Source organism: Equus quagga, unplaced genomic scaffold (assembly GCF_021613505.1).
Source record: "Equus quagga isolate Etosha38 unplaced genomic scaffold, UCLA_HA_Equagga_1.0 220_RagTag, whole genome shotgun sequence".
Taxonomy (NCBI): Eukaryota; Metazoa; Chordata; class Mammalia; order Perissodactyla; family Equidae; genus Equus; species Equus quagga.
Genome location: NW_025799647.1, coordinates 366000 through 382954, shown reverse-complemented (window position 1 = coordinate 382954; position 16955 = coordinate 366000). Strand labels below are relative to the sequence as shown.

The window sequence follows — 16955 nt, the reverse complement described above, 5'->3', positions numbered from 1 at the left end:
ACCAGGAGGCACACAGCATTAAGTCTGAGGAGCTGGAGATGGGCCGGTAAGCCGCAGACGTGAACTGCTTAGAGGCGCCCACGGTGCTCAGCAGCTGGGTGTCTACACGGAGAGGGCTGTGTCCATATCTCCAAGAAGAGGGGAGGGGTGAATTTTGAAATACTCAGTATTATATCCCTTTCTGTTGTTTGTGCTCAGAATCTGAAAAAATATCTGTTTCATGCAAAAATGGATATGAGAAATTTATGCTTATTACAAGAGAGGGAAAAAAGAAAAGAGGAGGGGACATGGGCTTAAAAATTCCAGCTCTGGGCGCTTCCTGCCCACAGCTGCCCGAGAGCTGCTGGCTCTGACCAGCCACTGCCCACTGCGTGGAGGGGGGCCTGCCTGGCGCTTGCTCTTCAGTCCTAAGGAGATAAGACTTCCAGCTCCATCCCATGTACTTCCGTGGGAGCCCAGCCTTCGGGCACTGGGTGGCCCCCGCTCCATGCAGGCTGAGGGTGCCAACCTGGCTGAGTCCTGCCAGCAGGCAGTGGACTGGCAGGGCCGAGAGCACAGCTGGGCCCCACGGCCAGGGGCAGTGGGATCGACACCTTGCCCTTGAACCATAGGCTGACGGGATTGTCACAGAAAATAAAAACTAAGAAGTTTATAAATGTTTTTAATACCAGTGTGTCTTTAGGAAAGGATTTTTTTCTTCCAAAAGCCTCTCTTTTAAGTATAATGTGGAGTTGGGAGAAGTTTAAAAAAATATTCTTTCCCAAGCACGTTTTTCATTTTAAGCTCATATTAGCTTGACTGTTCGGTTTTGATGAGAATGAAAGGTTTGAACTGCATTTGGTAGTTGTGTTGCCCAGAGGCTGGACTTGTAATCCTACGACAGACAAAGTGAGCTGAGAAATAGGTTAGAAATCAAGGAAGGGGGAGGGGGAATGCTGGAAGAGAGAGAAGCAGTTATACCGGGAGGTAGCTGGCCAGGGTTACCAGTTTTTACTGGGTTTAAAGGCCTCCCCGATCTTCCCATTGTGTTTAGACAAGCCCTACCTTTGACCTGAACTGGCCCTGCAGGATGGCCTTGCTGGCCTCGCGCCCCCTCTGATATCCCTCCCATCATTATGCTCTAGCCGCTGGTCCTCCTCAGTTCCTCACACGGACCAAGATCTTGCCTGGCCCAGGGCATCCACACCAGTCACTCCTTCAGCCTGGAGCTGTAGGGCCCTGGTGACAAAGAAGCACTACGATCCCCCATCTTCCCATGACTGGCCCTGCTTGTCCATGTAAATGTCACTTTCTCAGACACCATCCAATCCGAAGGAGCTGCCCAGTCACTGTCCCTCACAACACCTCTTTAATTCTCAGCCTCACACTTATCGCTATCTGATGTTTTGCTGGTTTGTGTATTTATTGTCTGTCTCACCCCACTCAATGAAAATTTAAGTTCCCTAAGAGAAGCAGTATGTTCTGCCTTCTTCCCTGCTGTACTCCCAACACTCAGAATAGAGCCTGGCACATAGTGAGTGCTCATCAAGTATTTGTTGAATTAATAAACAGCTAGAAGGATGTGTGGATCCCTGTCTGATACAGAAAGGGATGTCTTGATAAAGCATCTTTATCTTGACACACATCAGAGGGTCCACCAACTACTGCAAGGCTAAATATGAGGCCAAATCCAGCTGTCAAGTTCACCATGGTGCTGATTTGTCACCAGGGCCCTACAGCTCCCTGGCTGGGCCCGAGGGACTTGGGGTGCCATGTGGACAGACCCTGGCCAGCCACTCCTCCTCTACGATGGAAGAGCGAAGGCACAGGGCAGTTGGAGGTTGGGCAGCACATCTGGAGTGAAGCTGATGACAGGAACTAGGGAATCCAGGCTTCCTGGGTTTTGGCTTTGGCTCTGAACTCAGGCACAGTTGGGGTTGCAGGCATGGGGTCAAGGAAGCCACAGCTGATCCCTCCTGCGTCCTCTCAGGGTCTGGCAATTAAAGCTGGACATCAGCTGAAGCCAGTGGGAAATAGTCCCACACAGAGACAGTGGGGAAAAGGGACAGGGAGGAGGCCTGGGCAATGCAGAGGGGGGCGCCTCCTTCCCCCCAACTCAGCACCTATCAGGCATGGATTTTGGCTTTGTATGAACTCTATATTTCCACCCTCCCCTGGTGTAAGCTCTGGGCTGCGTTCTGGGGACATACGGGGACAAGGACATAGTTCCTGGCCTGGAGGCGCTCCTGGAAGAAGAGATATATAATCCCGTGATTGTGCTATAAAGTCAGTGTGATAATGGAGGCAGATAAAGTGCTGCAGGACTCAGGGGATGGCAGGCGTGTGAGGGAAGGCTTTACATGGGAGGTCACATTTGATCCACATCTTCACTTACGAATGGGAAAATGCCCTGACCTAGAAGGACCAGAGGAGAGGGCATCTCAGCAGAGGGGCGCTAGGGGTAGTGACATATAAACGAGGTAGGGCCTGTGGAAGAATTTGTAAGAAGTCTGGTTTAAATTTGGGAGTCAGGCTGTGGACAGGCAGGAGATGACGCTGTAGAGTTGGGCAGAGCCCGGATCATGCTGGGCCTTGTGATTCATGCCAAAGAGGGCAGCAGGGAGCCACGTGATTAGATGGGCATTTCTGAAGAATCATCCTGATGGCCTTATGGAAGCTGGATGGGAGGGGAGCAAGATGGCGCGGGAAGGTTACAGCAGTCGCCAGAGTGAAAGGTGGGGAAAGATGGACTAAAGCTACGGGGGAAGGGAGGGTTTACTGAAGCCTTAGTCTTGAAATTGATAGGATTGGAGGCCTTGTTAGATGCAGGGAGTGGAGAGGGAGATGTCTACTTCCTTTTCTGGCCTCCTAGCCTGATTTAGAGGGGAAAAGCAGCGTGGCGCAAATCTAAAAATAGGCAAAATAGAATGGGGTGTCCATGGAAACATCTATGGCTAGTTCATAGGAAGGGGCAGCCTGCAAGTTTCATCGGATGATAGCTGTTCTCAGTGAAGGTTTGTTGGATGACTGGATTATCTCCAGGACTCCAGAAGGGAGAGCCCCCTGCTCCTTAGATCAGCCCTCCCATGGCCCCCATTAGCATTTATCAGTCCCCAGGGAAGAGTTCTGAGATCCTTGCTGGCAGAGTCTTCTCGAGCAGGGAAGTTCTCTCCTTTTTCCACCTGGCTCTAGAGAAAGTCAACTTTGAGGGGAGGTGGGATGGGCTGTGTGAGCTTCCTGGCCCCTGACATGGTCCCCCAAGGAGAAACTGTCTATATTGTGGCTTCCTCCTTCCTGCCCAGTGTGGTTACTTGTTGATGGCCTTGCGTGGACCAGGCTGGAATGTGGCTGACTTGGCATTTCCCAGCCCCAGCAGCCTGCACAGCTGGTGGGGCCTGGACCCAACTCCAGATGGGGCTCAGTTGGTCTGCTTGGCTTGGCTAGTGCTTCCAGGCCTTTCCATCTCACCTTCTTTAAAACTGCTTGGGACAGCAGAACTGGGCCCAAGATCTTGGCCAAAGCAAGTTTCCTTGTGGTAAATGAGGCTGGCTCTCCAACTGTGCATTGCAGCCAAGGCCTGGCGAGGCTGAAGCTACAGAATCAAAACTGAAAGTGCTGTAGGAGAAGGGCGGCACCTGCCACCTCTTAATGCGGGAGAAGACTCGGGGGGGCGGGTCCAGGGAGGGACCTGGCTCTAGTTGGTTTCCTCATCCCTGGTGACAGGAGTCAACAGGACACCCACCAAAACAACCGAAACATGGTCTTCCAGATTCTGGAATTTGCTATCATTTGCGTGTGACTTTTCACACCATATCTGAGAAAACTTGGATGCTCTACATACTGCATGAGCCCTTTTAGTAGAAGCAGAACTTTACCTGTAGGGAGGCCCATCGCATAGACCAGCCAGTCACTGTCAAGTGATCTTAAGGAACCATTGCACCTTCTCCTGTAGGGTCCCCAGCCCTTGTCTGATGAGCGGCTTTGAATTCCAGCAGTCCTCATCTCCAGTGGGCGTTTGTATGAGAGAGAGGTTAGAAGTTTGATGCCAGTGTTAGCCTAGAGCTGGGAATGCAAGTTACCAATGTTTTTAAAGGATACTTCTAGAAAGCTGTCAGAGCTGGAAGGGTTAGTGGGGTATGGCTTTGAGATCAGGGGTAAATTGTGGGAAATCTAACTATGATGGAAATGACTCCAGCAAAGACTGCTTGAGAGGTTCCTGGAAACTCTGGGGGAGGCCCTCCTGCCCCTCCCTGTCCAGTGCTTCCCTGGGAAAGTCTTAGGTTTTCCTGAGTTAACAGAGGCCTCTTGTGTCTTCTTTGTTATGTGCCCACAGCTGGCCTTTGGCTAAACCAGGACTCCTGATATATCTGTCTTAACTAGATCTTTATGAAGCTTGGTAGCTCTGAGACTTAAGGTTGTTGCCAAGCCAGAAACCTGATTTACAGAGTTTTAAACCAGATACCTTCAGGAGTTTTCTTTTTTCTACTATGTTTTGTTAGAAATGTGGAAACTACTCCCAAACACCTCCCTGTTACTGTCTTTGTCTCACGGCATCTTCTTCCAGAAGGTTCATGCTTAAACCTTCTTCTGGGGCCATGGCTGGAGTCTCCTCTAGATCAAGGGTTCTTCGTCTGAGTCCATGGACCTTGGATGAGGTTTAGGGAGCCCATTAACCCCCCAAAAAATGTAGAGTTCTGTGTGTGTTTGCATTATTCTAGAGAGAGGGACTATAGCCTGTTTAGGTTCTCAGGAGGGTCCATGATCCCCCAAAGCTAAGAAATTCTTGCTTTAACTTTACTTGGAGCTTGGCTTGGACAGTGTTGGGTTCCAAAGTAGGCCTGTGGCACTGCCAGCATCATGTATGGAGCTGGGCTCTGGTATTTGGGTGGGGCACGTGGGTTTCTGGAGGTCAGAGGAGTTTGGAACAGAGAGCCCTACACTAGCTGGGGAAGAGTGGGGGAAGAGGCAGGACCCTCTGGCTCCACAGGGCGGGCTGTGAGTTGTGGCAGTGTTATAGGGAGCCAGAGGCACTGCCTGGAGGGGCCTTGGAGGACCTCTCCTGGGGAGGTGTCTCTGGAGCCTCAGGGATTGGGTCAGGAGGAGGGTGGGAGAAGGCCAGAAGTCAGTAGTCATGGCTGCTTGGAGCTGCAAGGTCCTGCTGGGGGTGAGGAGGGCAGGAACATGGTTCTCTAGACAAGAGAGACAGAACAGGAAGGGAGAGTCAGAAGAAAGGCAGGGAAAAGGGAGGAGGAGCCAAATGACAGTTCCTCTCCGGCATGGGAGGAAACTCTTAGAGGTCGGCAAGTAGGGGGAAGAGCTGCTTCTTGCTTCAAACCAACCCTAAGGAAAGTGCAGGGAGCTCCATCAATGGAGTCGCTCAGCACTGGACAGACAGGAGCCCCAGGAACACATGTTGGAGGCAGCGAGCCTTATGTGGCAGGGCGTCTGGGTGGGATGACCTCATCCCTTCCTGTCTCAGCGACTGAGGCTTTATTATTCCAGCCTCTAGGTAGACATTACGCTATGCTGAGCCTAAAGGTTAAAGGAAGAGCTGCTTTTGCCTGGGCCTCTCATGGTCCTCTGGCAGAGGGGTCTCCCCGGCCCCCTTAAAAAGCCTCTGGTGGGAATGGCTGGACCACCTCCCTTGGGGCTCCTCCTGGCTCTTCTCCTCAGCCTGGGTCCTCCATTGCATTTAGGGGAAGGCAGAGGTGGGCAGGGTGCTCCCAGAGGGAGCTGGCCACCCTTCCTCGTGTGCCACAAGCATCCTGGTAGAGATTTTCTACTGACCACCTGGTATGCCCTGCAGGGCACGCTTGGGAGTGAATGATGCAGGTAAAATAGAGGAAATACCATGTACTGGCAGAGACAGAAATCTGAGCTCCACGCTGAATAACTCCATGCTTATTACAAAGAGCCTGGTTTCCATGGCAGACTAAGCAGATTCCCAAAGAGCCAGGGGCAGCCAGTCCCTCACACCTTGCCCAGGTACTCCCTGTGTTAAAGCTGTCAGGCTGAGGTCCCGCTGGCAGATCCACTAATTGCGCTCTCTTGGAATCAGTCCTGGGTGCCCTCGGGGGGCCTGCCCAAGACTGCAGTCCACTTAGTTAGAAATGGGCCTTTAGCAGGAATGCCTGGCTTTTTTGGGTAATGAAACTTATTTTTCCCTAAACGTTGAAGTCACTTGGGAGTGGGGAGGGGAGGGGTCAGGAGTGGTCCCCTGCCCCTCTGGAAAACTTGGCAAACCCCAGGGAAGAACCCCAAGGGATTGGCAAGTGCCTAGAATATTTTTCTTGCCAGGTACAGCTCCAGAATGTGCCGGTAGGCCCTGAACCCCTGGTCTAGGATCCCTGTGGAACCGTGAGCCACTCTTCCCCCTGCCTCTGACCCATCATGGTCACATGGGGGATCCCAGTGCCCTGCAGACTAAGTATTTGAATGTATGAAACTCCCAACCTCAGTCTTATTCCCCCCACGAAAGGAGAGTGCCCAGGAATTTGAACACAAGGGCCTGGACCACATTGGTTCTGTGCCAAGCCCTGGGAGCAGGAGCCATGGCATTCCTGTGGCTCCGCTCTGGTCAGACCCCAGTCACCCCCTGTGGAATAGATCCATCATTGGCTTTAAAAGTCTTGAATATTAGCTAGCATGCTGAATCCTTTTTGGGAAAAGTTGGGATAAGTAAATAAGTAAGTAAATAAGTAAATAAAATGGTTGGGTAGGCCATGTGTACAATCTCACACGTACACGTCATCACTATATGGTCACCACATACACATGGGCTGTGTTAGACATGCTCATTACTGTGTGTCTTGACACCAGGAAGCATTCTTGGTTACTCTAGTCCAATGCTTCTCAGCCGAATCCCCTGGGGGTTCTAGATAACGTGGCTTCCTGGGCCCACCCTAGACCTCCTGACCTAAAACCCCGGCCTGGAGAGACTCAGCCCACTAGGTCTGAGACTTGCCAGTTTTAGGACCTCTGTTTGTGTCCATCCCAATTGCCTTCTTCTCTCTGTCCTACTGCACTTGGTACCCAACAGTGGCAGACCATGGGAGCCTCACACCTCATTGAATTGTCACTGGTTAATTTCACGTTTTTGGCTCTGTGTCACTGAGACAGTGGGCAGCTTGAGGCCAGGGGCTGTGCCTCTCACTTTAGAAGCCTCCCAGGACCTGGCCTGGTGCTCGGTGCGTGGTGCACACTCACAGCATCCTTTCTCATAGTCACGTTCGTTTGGGTGCACACATTCCTGTGTGAAGAGCAGCTTATCTGGCAGTGAACACTAGGCCAGGAGGAAGACAATTTGGATCCCACCTCTGGTTTTCTTAGGTGAATTAAATCCAGCCAATATGTCTTGAGCACCCATCTTGGACGAGAACATTCCTGGCTATGGTAAAGGGTGAGGAGGTTCATGTAATAAGGGTCACCCACTTGGGGACCCCCAAGAAATGAATCTTCCAGTCTTTAGGCTCCAGTTGAGGATAGCTTGATTCTGCTGCAGGCTGAGCAGGTCTGGGAGGTCTTTAGCTTGGAGGAGCCATTTCTACCTGGCTGCCAGCAGCCCCGCATGAGTACTCTGGCATCTGACCACAAGGAAGCGAATCGCAGTGGGGCTGATGGTTCCTGCAGGATCCTGAGCAGTGTTCTCTGGGGTCGGGGTGTCTGCCTGTGGCCCAGGTTCTCAGAGCCAGACCCCAGCCACACCCTGGAGGAGCGAGTGGTCCACTGGTACTTCAGCCAGCTGGACAGCAACAGCAGCAACGACATTAACAAGCGAGAGATGAAGCCTTTCAAGCGCTATGTGAAGAAGAAAGCCAAGCCCAAGAAATGTGCCCGGCGTTTCACTGACTACTGTGACCTGAACAAGGACAAGGTCATCTCGCTGCCTGAGCTGAAGGGCTGCCTAGGTGTTAGCAAAGAAGGTGAGTGCTCGCCCCTGTGCTCCTGGCCTTCCATTACTTTCCCCCTCCAGGCACAGGGACCAAAGGCTCCCCCAGTGGATGAGATCCCAGGTACTCATTTATTCAACTATTTACTGGGAGTATGTTGTGCTTCATGCTAGATGCCTGACAGAGTGGGTGAATTTACAGGTAAGGTCCCTATCCTTACACAGTCTACCGAGGAGACCATATTAAAGCATTTACATACAGTGTGATAATGCTATGAGAGTGTATGAGGATAGGCCCAGGCTGCAGTGACAAGTAGACCCACGCTTATAATGGCTCAACACAGCGGACCTTTTTTTGTATTTCCCATGTAATAGTTCAGCTTGATTCTAGGTCATGATGTATGTATGTGTGTGTGTGTATGTAGGGAAAGGAGTAGGACTGGGGATTGCAGTCACTCTGAGATCCAGGCTGAGAATGACTCTGCCATCTTCATTGTGTGGTTCCCAAGGTCACTCTGGGGGTCATTTCCATCCCCAGCCAGGCAGATGGAGTAAAGCATGGAGCAGTGCCTGTGGGGGAGTTCTGTGGGCCAGTCCTGGAAGTGGTGCACATTACCTCTCAGATTTCACTGGCCGGAACTCAGTCACCAGACCACACCCAACAGTAAGGAAGGCTGGGAGCCCAGGAAGGGGAGGAGAGCATGGATTCTGGTGAACACCTAATCATCTCCATCACAGTGTAGCAAGGGCAGAGTACTACAGGAACATATGGAGGGCACCTCAATCAGCTCAGGGGCAGACTGCCTTGGAAAACTTCCTGAAGGAAGTGATATCTAAACCAGGGGTCAGCAAACCATGGCCCAGGGGCCCAATCTAGTCTGTGGCCTGTTTTGCTTTGGCCTGTGAGCTAAGAATGGTTTTTGTATTTGTAAAAGGATATAATTTTCAGAAAAGAAGAATGTATGACAGAGACTGTACATGGCCCACAAAGCCTAAAATAGTTACCATCTAGTCCTTTACAGATAAGTGTGCCAACCCTTGGTCTAAACCAATACCTAAGGAAGGATGTGGCAGGGGCAGAGTCTGAACCATGACATTGCCCTGTGTCCTGTGGGAGCATGGAGAAGCATCCTCACGGGAGTGCCCAGAGTGAGAGGCCACTCACCCAGGGCCACACACCTAAGAAGATGGCCAAGCAGAGAGGGGAGGGGACAGAAGAATGTTCTAAATTGAGGCAAATGAAGGTGTAGAGGTGAAGAAACAGTTTTAGAGGACCTGGAAGATGTTACTGTGAATGAAATGCAAATCTGAAGGTGGTGGGAGAGGGGAGGCGGCAGGAGGCAAGGAGAAAGAGTTTCAACTTTATAAGGGCAGTGGAAAGGTATGGAACAGAGTCAGTGAGAGAAAGAACAGGGTCAGCTTTGCTTAAAGAAATTATTCTGGCTTCAGTGTGGGAAAGGGATTGGAGATGAACAAGGCACAGTACTCAGGCATAGTCCAGGCAGGAGGTGATGGAGGCCTGAGTTATGAAAGACACAGTGGAGATAAAGAGAAGGGTGGATTCGAAATGCAGGGGAAGTAAAACTGCAGGACTTGGTGGTTGAGTGGATATAGGGATTAAGGTTGATTTGGGCAGCTGGAGGGTGGGCAGTCACTGATGGGCAACATGGAAGGAAGAGCAGACTAGGCGTGGGGGGAACAGGGGAAGACGACGAGTATGGTTGGACATGTCAAGTTGGATGTACCTGAAAGATGAGTGGGTCTGTGTGCAAGTGAAGGGTCTAGGTTGAAGATGCCGATTTGGGTGATGCTGACATTTGAAATGGAATGGAATTAATTCCATCTGAATTCTAATTTTGAACAGGAGCTTTAGAAAAGCTGAGATTGACTAGGGAGAAGACATCAGGGCTTCTCCTTGTTCTAACCCTTGATTGATAATGTAAACCCAAAGGGTAGCATGGGAAGTGGCTGAGTTACCACAAGGTACCCAGTCTCAATACCTGCCCCCTCCACCACTGGATTCTGGCCCTGATTCTGGGGTATGTGACGTCATCACTCTGGGCATTCCGGTCTGTTGAAGATGCTTCTCTGTGTTCCTAGAGGACACAGTGCAGTGTCGTGGTTCAAACTCTGCCTCTGCCACAGACTAGCTCTTTCACTCCACCATTCTGAGTTTCAGTTTCTTCATCTGTAAAATGGGAATAACCATAGTATCTACCTAATAGGGCTATTGGGCTGATTCTATGGGACAATAAGTGAAAGTATTTATCATGGTGCCTCTGACATGGAAAGAACTCAATAGAAGTTCAATATTACTATTCTTCTTCACAAGATTATTGCCTGTCAGTAGCTCTTATCATGCTGCATTGCAGTTTACTTTTCTGATTCTCCCTTGAAGCCAGGACTGTGTCCTCTTAATTCTAACCTCTAGCACAGTACATGGCACCTAGGAGCAATCCATTAGATCCTTGTCAAATGGTTGAATGTATGGATGAGGGGGTTGCCCCTTGAGGTGACATCACACTTTGACACACTTGGAATCTGTGTACAGGTAGAGGACCTATACTGGAAAGAAACCACCTAGTGGTAGTGTAGACCCCAGGCTTCCGGAAGCACTTCTGGGCTCCGTGAGGATGGAATCACAGAAGTCTATAGTGACTCTGCCCTCAGTTGCCTTCCTGTCCTGCTAGCTCTGGTCTATGCCAAGTGTGGGGACCTCAGGTCCACAGAGCTCTGGGAGCCTCCCTGGCCTTCCTCTGAAGCCTTGCCAGGCACCAGGTGTCTGCCAATCCCGGCTGATGCACAGGACCTGAAGGAAGCACCCAGCTCTGCCACTTACTAGCTCTGTAATCTTTGGCAAGTTACCTAGACTCTCTGAGCCTCAATTTCTTCATCTGCAAAATAGAGACAATAGTCTCCACCTCACAGATTTGATGTGAAGATATAACAAGATGGTGCATGTGAAGAACTTAGCTCAGTACTTGGTTCATGGTGAATGTATGAAAGAAATTAGTAGTAGTACAGGAACACACCCACGGACCAAGGCGGCCGCTCTCAGTCCCTCTGCTCTGGGGAGCGGCAGAAAAGCCACTTGGGTAGATGGTACGCAGGGAATGGAGCTGATGCGTTGGTCATCTGGTATCATGCGGTGCCCTCTGGTGGGCGGAGAGGGGCTTGCATGCCGGCGGGGGCATGGGAGGGGATGAGGAAGGACAGGGAGGTTGGGGGTGAGTGGAGCTTTGAGTCTGAGGGACTGAAGTTTTTGGAAATGCCTCATGCACACAGGTGTTTTTACCAACCAGCTCCTCGCTGGGGGCCTGAATTCTCTGCACAGCAGGAAAAGGCCAGACATTCTGAGGGCTGTGCCTCTTTCTTAACTGGTCCTTCCCAGTTTGCAAAGCATCTTCCTCAGGATTATTGTCACCATCCTGTGAGGCAGGCAGGGTGGAGAGTAGTCCCTCCATTTAAAAAAAATGCCAGCTCTTCCTTTGAAATGCCCCAGGATGCCTCCTGGCCCGGGTTCAGGCTTTCCCTCCCCACTGCCCTCCTTGGTGGGTAGAAGCATGGTTCTGGAAGCAGCTAGGCGGGTCTGAGATTGCTTCACCACAGAAAAGCTGTACCATCTCCAAGCCTCAGTTACATCATCATAAAATGGGGATAACTTTATCCTTTTATAACTATCATGCACGGTTGCTATGAGGATCAAGTGACGTGACTTAGGCAAAGGGATCAGCTCAGTGACCTTCACAGGTGAGAGCTGGTTACCACTGCTGTGCATGTTCTCTCTGAGAACCGTCACCGTCAGCATGGTGGCAGGACGGCAGGCGGCCCCTCTTTCCGTATGCACACCTTTCCGCTCACCACTGAGAGCAGCAGCTGCTGGTGGAGCAAGGGAAAGCTGGGATTGGGAGCCAGGCAACCCGGCTCTGCCACTTCCCACCTGCCTGCCTTGTGCTTGTCACTCTGTCTTTCCCAGTTTGTTTCTGTCTCTCTTCCTCAGGTTTTAAGGGATGTTAGCATAAGTGGGGGGACATTGATCTGTGGGTTCATGTGACCAGTGGGTGGGCTTGGATTCCCACAGTACTTTATACTCCTCAAAGCCGTTTCTCTGCCTCCATGAATTCGGTGGATCCTCAAGGCAATCCTATGAGAGAGGCAGAGCAGCTGTGGTCCAAATTCCCAATCTATAGATCAACCCAGAGGGGTTAAGGGCATGCACAAAGTCACATCGCCTCCAGAGGTCATGGGAGCTGGCCCAGCTCTTGGTGTGCTTGTCTCTCAGCTCCCCACTCCTCCTTTGGGAGACCTGAGCCCTGCAGAAGTCTCCAAAATTGATGAGCACCCTATGAAGTGGAGCGGGTGTTAGCAGAACAAGCCTTGGGCCTTGGTTAAGTCACTCAACTGTCTGAGCCTCAGTTTCCAGATTTGTTAAGTGAAGGGACTGGACCAGATCATGGCTAAGATTCCTTCCACCTCTGACATTCTGAGAAGCAGGACCCACAAAGGTTATGCAAATATCCATCAGCATCAAAGCCTTTCTTAGCTAATAGCTGAGAGGATTCCAAAGAGACACCCAGTGGGGGCCTGGCCTTATGGAGAAGGGACTTTGTTTAAAGCTGTTAGCCAGCAATGGGCTCACCAGGCAGAACAGGGCCAGCGACGCCCACAGAACAGGAAGCATGGCCACACAACTCTGGCTCTTTCTCAAGTCTATTCTTCATTTTGGGAGTTAGAGGAGACAGGGACCCAGATATAAAAGGAGCTCTTCAAGTTCTCTGGGTCAAGGTCATTCGAGTGTCAAATATGCCTATTTGTTGCGGGTGGCAGTCTTGGCAGCTTCCCCCAGGGACAATGAGCAGGCACAAACCCATTCAGTAACTTGCCTTCTTTCTAGGGTACCCTTTGTGGGTCCCCTAATGCAGCTTTGGTAGTGCAGCAGGAGTGGAGGGATTGGCCAAGAAACTTAGGCTCCCGTTTTTGATTTTTTTGCTGTGGACACAAGAGAAAGATTAGTTAGTGCTGTGAGGATCCTGCCATCTACACCTATAAACAAGCACCTGCCACTTCTGCCCCAGCCCCAAGTTGAAGGGCTGGCATCTAGGAGGAGTATGGGTTGTACAGAGTGTACAATCCCAACTGTGCTTACGAGGCAAAGCCTAGCTCTCTCTCTGGGGAGAGAGCCCAACTTGTTTCGGGTGCCATTGTGATGGCTCATGGTGGCAAAGGATGGGCTGGTAAAACATAGGCTTATCTGCAAGTCTGGGCTACTCGTGTCCTGCCCAGCCCCATAGCTAACAGCGGGTGAAAAAGGCTGCTCTTGTGAGGAAACTGTTATGTGTAGGTGGATTTCTTATAAACTCAACTCTAACTTCCTCTTGCTTATACCTCCTCTTCCCAATAGGACGCCTCGTCTAAGGAGCAGAAAACCAAAGGGCAGGTGGAGAGACCAGGGACGCAGGATCAGACACCTAACCCTTGACGTTGCCCACAGCCTGGCCACATCCCATGTAACATAAGTGGTGCCCACCGTGTTTGCACTTTTAATAACTCTTATTTGCGTGTTTTCTTTTTGGTTTCATTTTAAAACACCAGTATCAAATACCACAGTGGGAAAAGGAAAGGGAAGAAAGACTGTTTATTCTCTCTCTTATTTTAAGTTTTTGGATCTGCTACTGACAACTTTTAGGGTTTTTTTTTGGGAGGGAGGGTGTTGTTGGGACTGAGAAGAAAGAGATTTATATACTGTATATAAATATATATGTAAATTGTATAGTTCTTTTGTACAGGCTTTCGCATTGCTGTTTGTTAATTCCCCTCTGTCTCCCTGCTGTGGGTTGCGGGGGGCTCTGGGCACATGGCCCGGCTTTCTAGAACCCGGGACTCTATCCCCCGCCCACTTGGATTCCATTTGGAGACTGACCCCTGTGTGCATATAGATGGGAGCCCTGTGATTATATTGCAGACTCCAGCTGTTCTTTTCTGGTGGGAGGAGGGTACTGCCTCATGCCATAACTGTGAGGGCTGGCAAGTCACTTGGTTGGCCTTCTCAAGGGAGGTTGGGTTGGGGAGAGATGGGAGTTGCCCTTGGAGGCAGGGCAACAGCCAGCATGGACATCAGCTCTCCCATGCCCATGTGTTCCTGCTATCCAGACCCCAGGTGGCCCAGAACCTGTGGGTCCACCAGCATCCTAGTGACCCCCTGAGCACATTTTCCCCAGAAGATTCGCGTTAGGTCCGTTGAAACGTTCTCACCCATGTTTAGCATCTACTCCACGTAGAGCATGAGAGGGGAGGCAAAGACGAAAGAGACACACAGTGGGGCCTTTATGTAGTAGATGTTTACCATTTAAGCAGTGGAGGGAAGAGGACAGAAAGCCTGCCTTGGTGAGGGCGGTGCCAACAGGAGGCCTCCTCACCTCCTGCAAACTCACAAAGGAGGCTTCCAGAGCAGCTCTCCCAGCGCAGCCTGGTCAGAGGGGTTCACCTCCCCTCGCCTGTCTCCCCTGCCGTCCTCAGTGGTCAGCATGAGCCTGAGGGAGGAGTTGGGTTGGTCACCTTGTTGGTAACTAAATGGTTTTATTTTTTTAATCCCAAGACTGAGGTTCTTCCTCTTCCCTCAAAGCTTCTTAAGGGCTTCCAGGCTTGAGGCCAATCCCAGAAGCAAAAGTGATCTTGGGCCTCACATTTCTGCCTCCCCTCGAAGTTCAGGGATAATAACCAGCTATGGGGAGATCCAGGCCGAGCTTTCCGCAGACCTTTTACCAGGGTTCCAGTGTGGGCGGCCAAGCCTGTGGGTCAGACACGTGGCTTCCCCTGCCCAGGTGACCATGGCCCTTCAGACAGCCTTCAGACAGAGGGCGACAGTGGCACTTGGTACCTCTTCCCACAAGCAGCTGTGGTGGCAGCGAGGGTGGGCGGGTAGCCCAGGACTGGTGTCCTTATCAGATTTCTTTTGGAAATGTGCCCTCATCTCGTATCCCGTTCTAGAATTCCTATATGTGCATCCGCCTTGGCAGACTGTGTATCCCATTTTGGGCCTGGGAGGCCTTGGCCCACTCAAGGCCCTGCTCGGGGGAGTGCCCCAGCGGGGAGGAACGTGGCCTTCTCAGGACATGATCTGAAGGTTCTTGCTATCCTGGTGAAAGTCCTAGAGGTTGTCTCAGCAGTGACCAGTGGCCCCGTCCCAACATGTAAGGTGGAAAGGGAGCCCTCACCCATTAGCCTGGACCAGGACCTCAGCGTGCAGGAGCTGGATGGACCTTCCAGGAGACCCCAGCCCCCTTCTCTGGCTTGGAGGAAGCATGTGAACACAGAGAAGGTGCCTTCTCGTAGAAATTCAGAGTCTCCCCCAGGCGTCCTCTCTCTCACATGTGTGTAGGCTGTGTTGTGTGGTTTTCCTTTGTGAGGAGGGAGGGAGACTATTTGTAGCTTGTTTTATAAAAAATAAAAATGGGCAAACCTTGGCGTCTGTTGCCTCTTTTTTTGAGTGGCTTCCACTGATGAAAAGGCTTCGTTTCCTAAAAGGAAGTGTTTTCCCTCACCTGGGTTCCCTCCCCTCTGATCCTGGGAAGTCCAAGTTGCTGGACCAGAAGGGAACCCAGGAGTGGCCACGAGGTGGCACCGCACTTTGCCGTGAGGACATTGACTGGTCCCCTTGGCCCTTGCCTACAATATTTGTGCCCTCTTTGTAATTCTCTCTCTTACCTTCCCCCATACGGCTGCCCCTGAAACCATCACTGGAATGTAGGGAATGTTGCTGGCTGTGCTTTGGGAGCAGGACTGGGGGAAGCCCAGGCTGGTAGGAGTGGGCACTTTGGCCATAATCCAGATCACAAGACCCTCGGCCAGAAGCAGCTATAAAGAAGAAGTCGACTCCAATGGGGTTCATGCCATCTGTGCCCCAGTTTTGTGGGGCACATATTCAGGTTGAGGCTGCTGGTCTGGTGTGAAGAGCCAGAGGACTTCAGCTGGGGATGGGCAGCAGAGATGGGGGCTCTCGATTTTTCCAGTGTTACTGGCATCTTTTCCTTTTGCCCCCTCTTTCCACACACAGCTGCCCCTGGAAATGGCCTCCTCACTGCCCTTGGAGAACCTTGCCCAGATTCCTTTTGCCCCACTCTGCCCCTTTGTCCTTTGTAGGTGAACAGAAGATACTTCCCCTTGAGAAGGTCTCCCCCAACCCTTCGTCCAGCACAGCTTTCTTGGGAAAGGGTCTAAGCCCCTGAATGTGGTCACACAGGTCCCTCCTCCTCCAGGGCTGACACTGTGTAGCGTCTACAGGCCCTGTCATGTTTAATACCACAGCCCAGTGAGACAGGCATTGTTGTCCCCATTTCACAGGTGTGGATTCAGACTCAGGAGTTCAGTGACTCGCTGGGTACCACCCAGTCGGGAACGGCAGAGCCAGGAGCCACCCTCAGATTTTCTGAGTCCAGCTCTGCCCACTCCCAGCTGCCTTCCTGGAGGGGCTGGAACAGCAACCTTCTCCAGCCTGTCCAGGTCTGACCTGGGCGCTTGCATTCACCTGAGAGTGCATTTTCTTCTCGGAGCAATTTAGGGTCTTATTAAAAGTCACTAATTTGCAGAGGCCTATCATAGGGATTTGGGGAAGAGAAATAAGGGAGGCATTTGCCATGCAGGACTCCTTGGGAGAGTTGGGGTTGACTTAGCCTCCAGTATAGAAGCCCAGCCTGGTGTGGGTTGGGGCAGGTCTGGGCTCACACTTGGCCACAGGGCCAGCCTGAAGCCCCATTCTGCCTTCTGCCTTCTCCAAGAGCAGGAGAGCCATCACCAGGAGTCAAGGAAAAGCAAAGGATCCAGCCTGTTTCTTCCTTCACCAAGAGGCTCCTGAGCCACGTAGCTTCTATAGGGAGGGGAACACTGGGGATATTTTCAGTTGGGATGTCGAGAGATGACTGCTGCTGGGGCCAGGCATCTTGTCAGGGCCCTGTGATGCCATGAGAGGAGGAGCCTCCAGGCTGGTACACACCCTTGGTGTCCAGGGGGATCTGGGTGGGATGGGAAGCTGGCAGCACCAACCCCTTTGTAGAAAAAACCCAGGGAGAGCCAGCCTGGTCATCTGGCCATT

At 51.5% G+C, this 16955-nt stretch overlaps 1 protein-coding gene across 2 annotated transcripts in view; it reads left to right on the top strand.

Moving 5' to 3' along the window:
• LOC124233771 (SPARC-related modular calcium-binding protein 1) overlaps positions 1-15331 on the top strand; it is a 141708-nt gene extending 126377 nt beyond the window's left edge. For both annotated transcript variants that reach the window (XM_046650962.1, XM_046650961.1), the window contains exons 11-12: positions 7657-7901; positions 13269-15331. In XM_046650962.1, coding sequence (XP_046506918.1) covers positions 7657-7901; positions 13269-13282 — 259 coding nt within the window. In that variant the 3' untranslated portion in view covers positions 13283-15331. The remainder of the gene's footprint in view (positions 1-7656; positions 7902-13268) is intronic.
• Positions 15332-16955: the final 1624 nt, after the last annotated feature.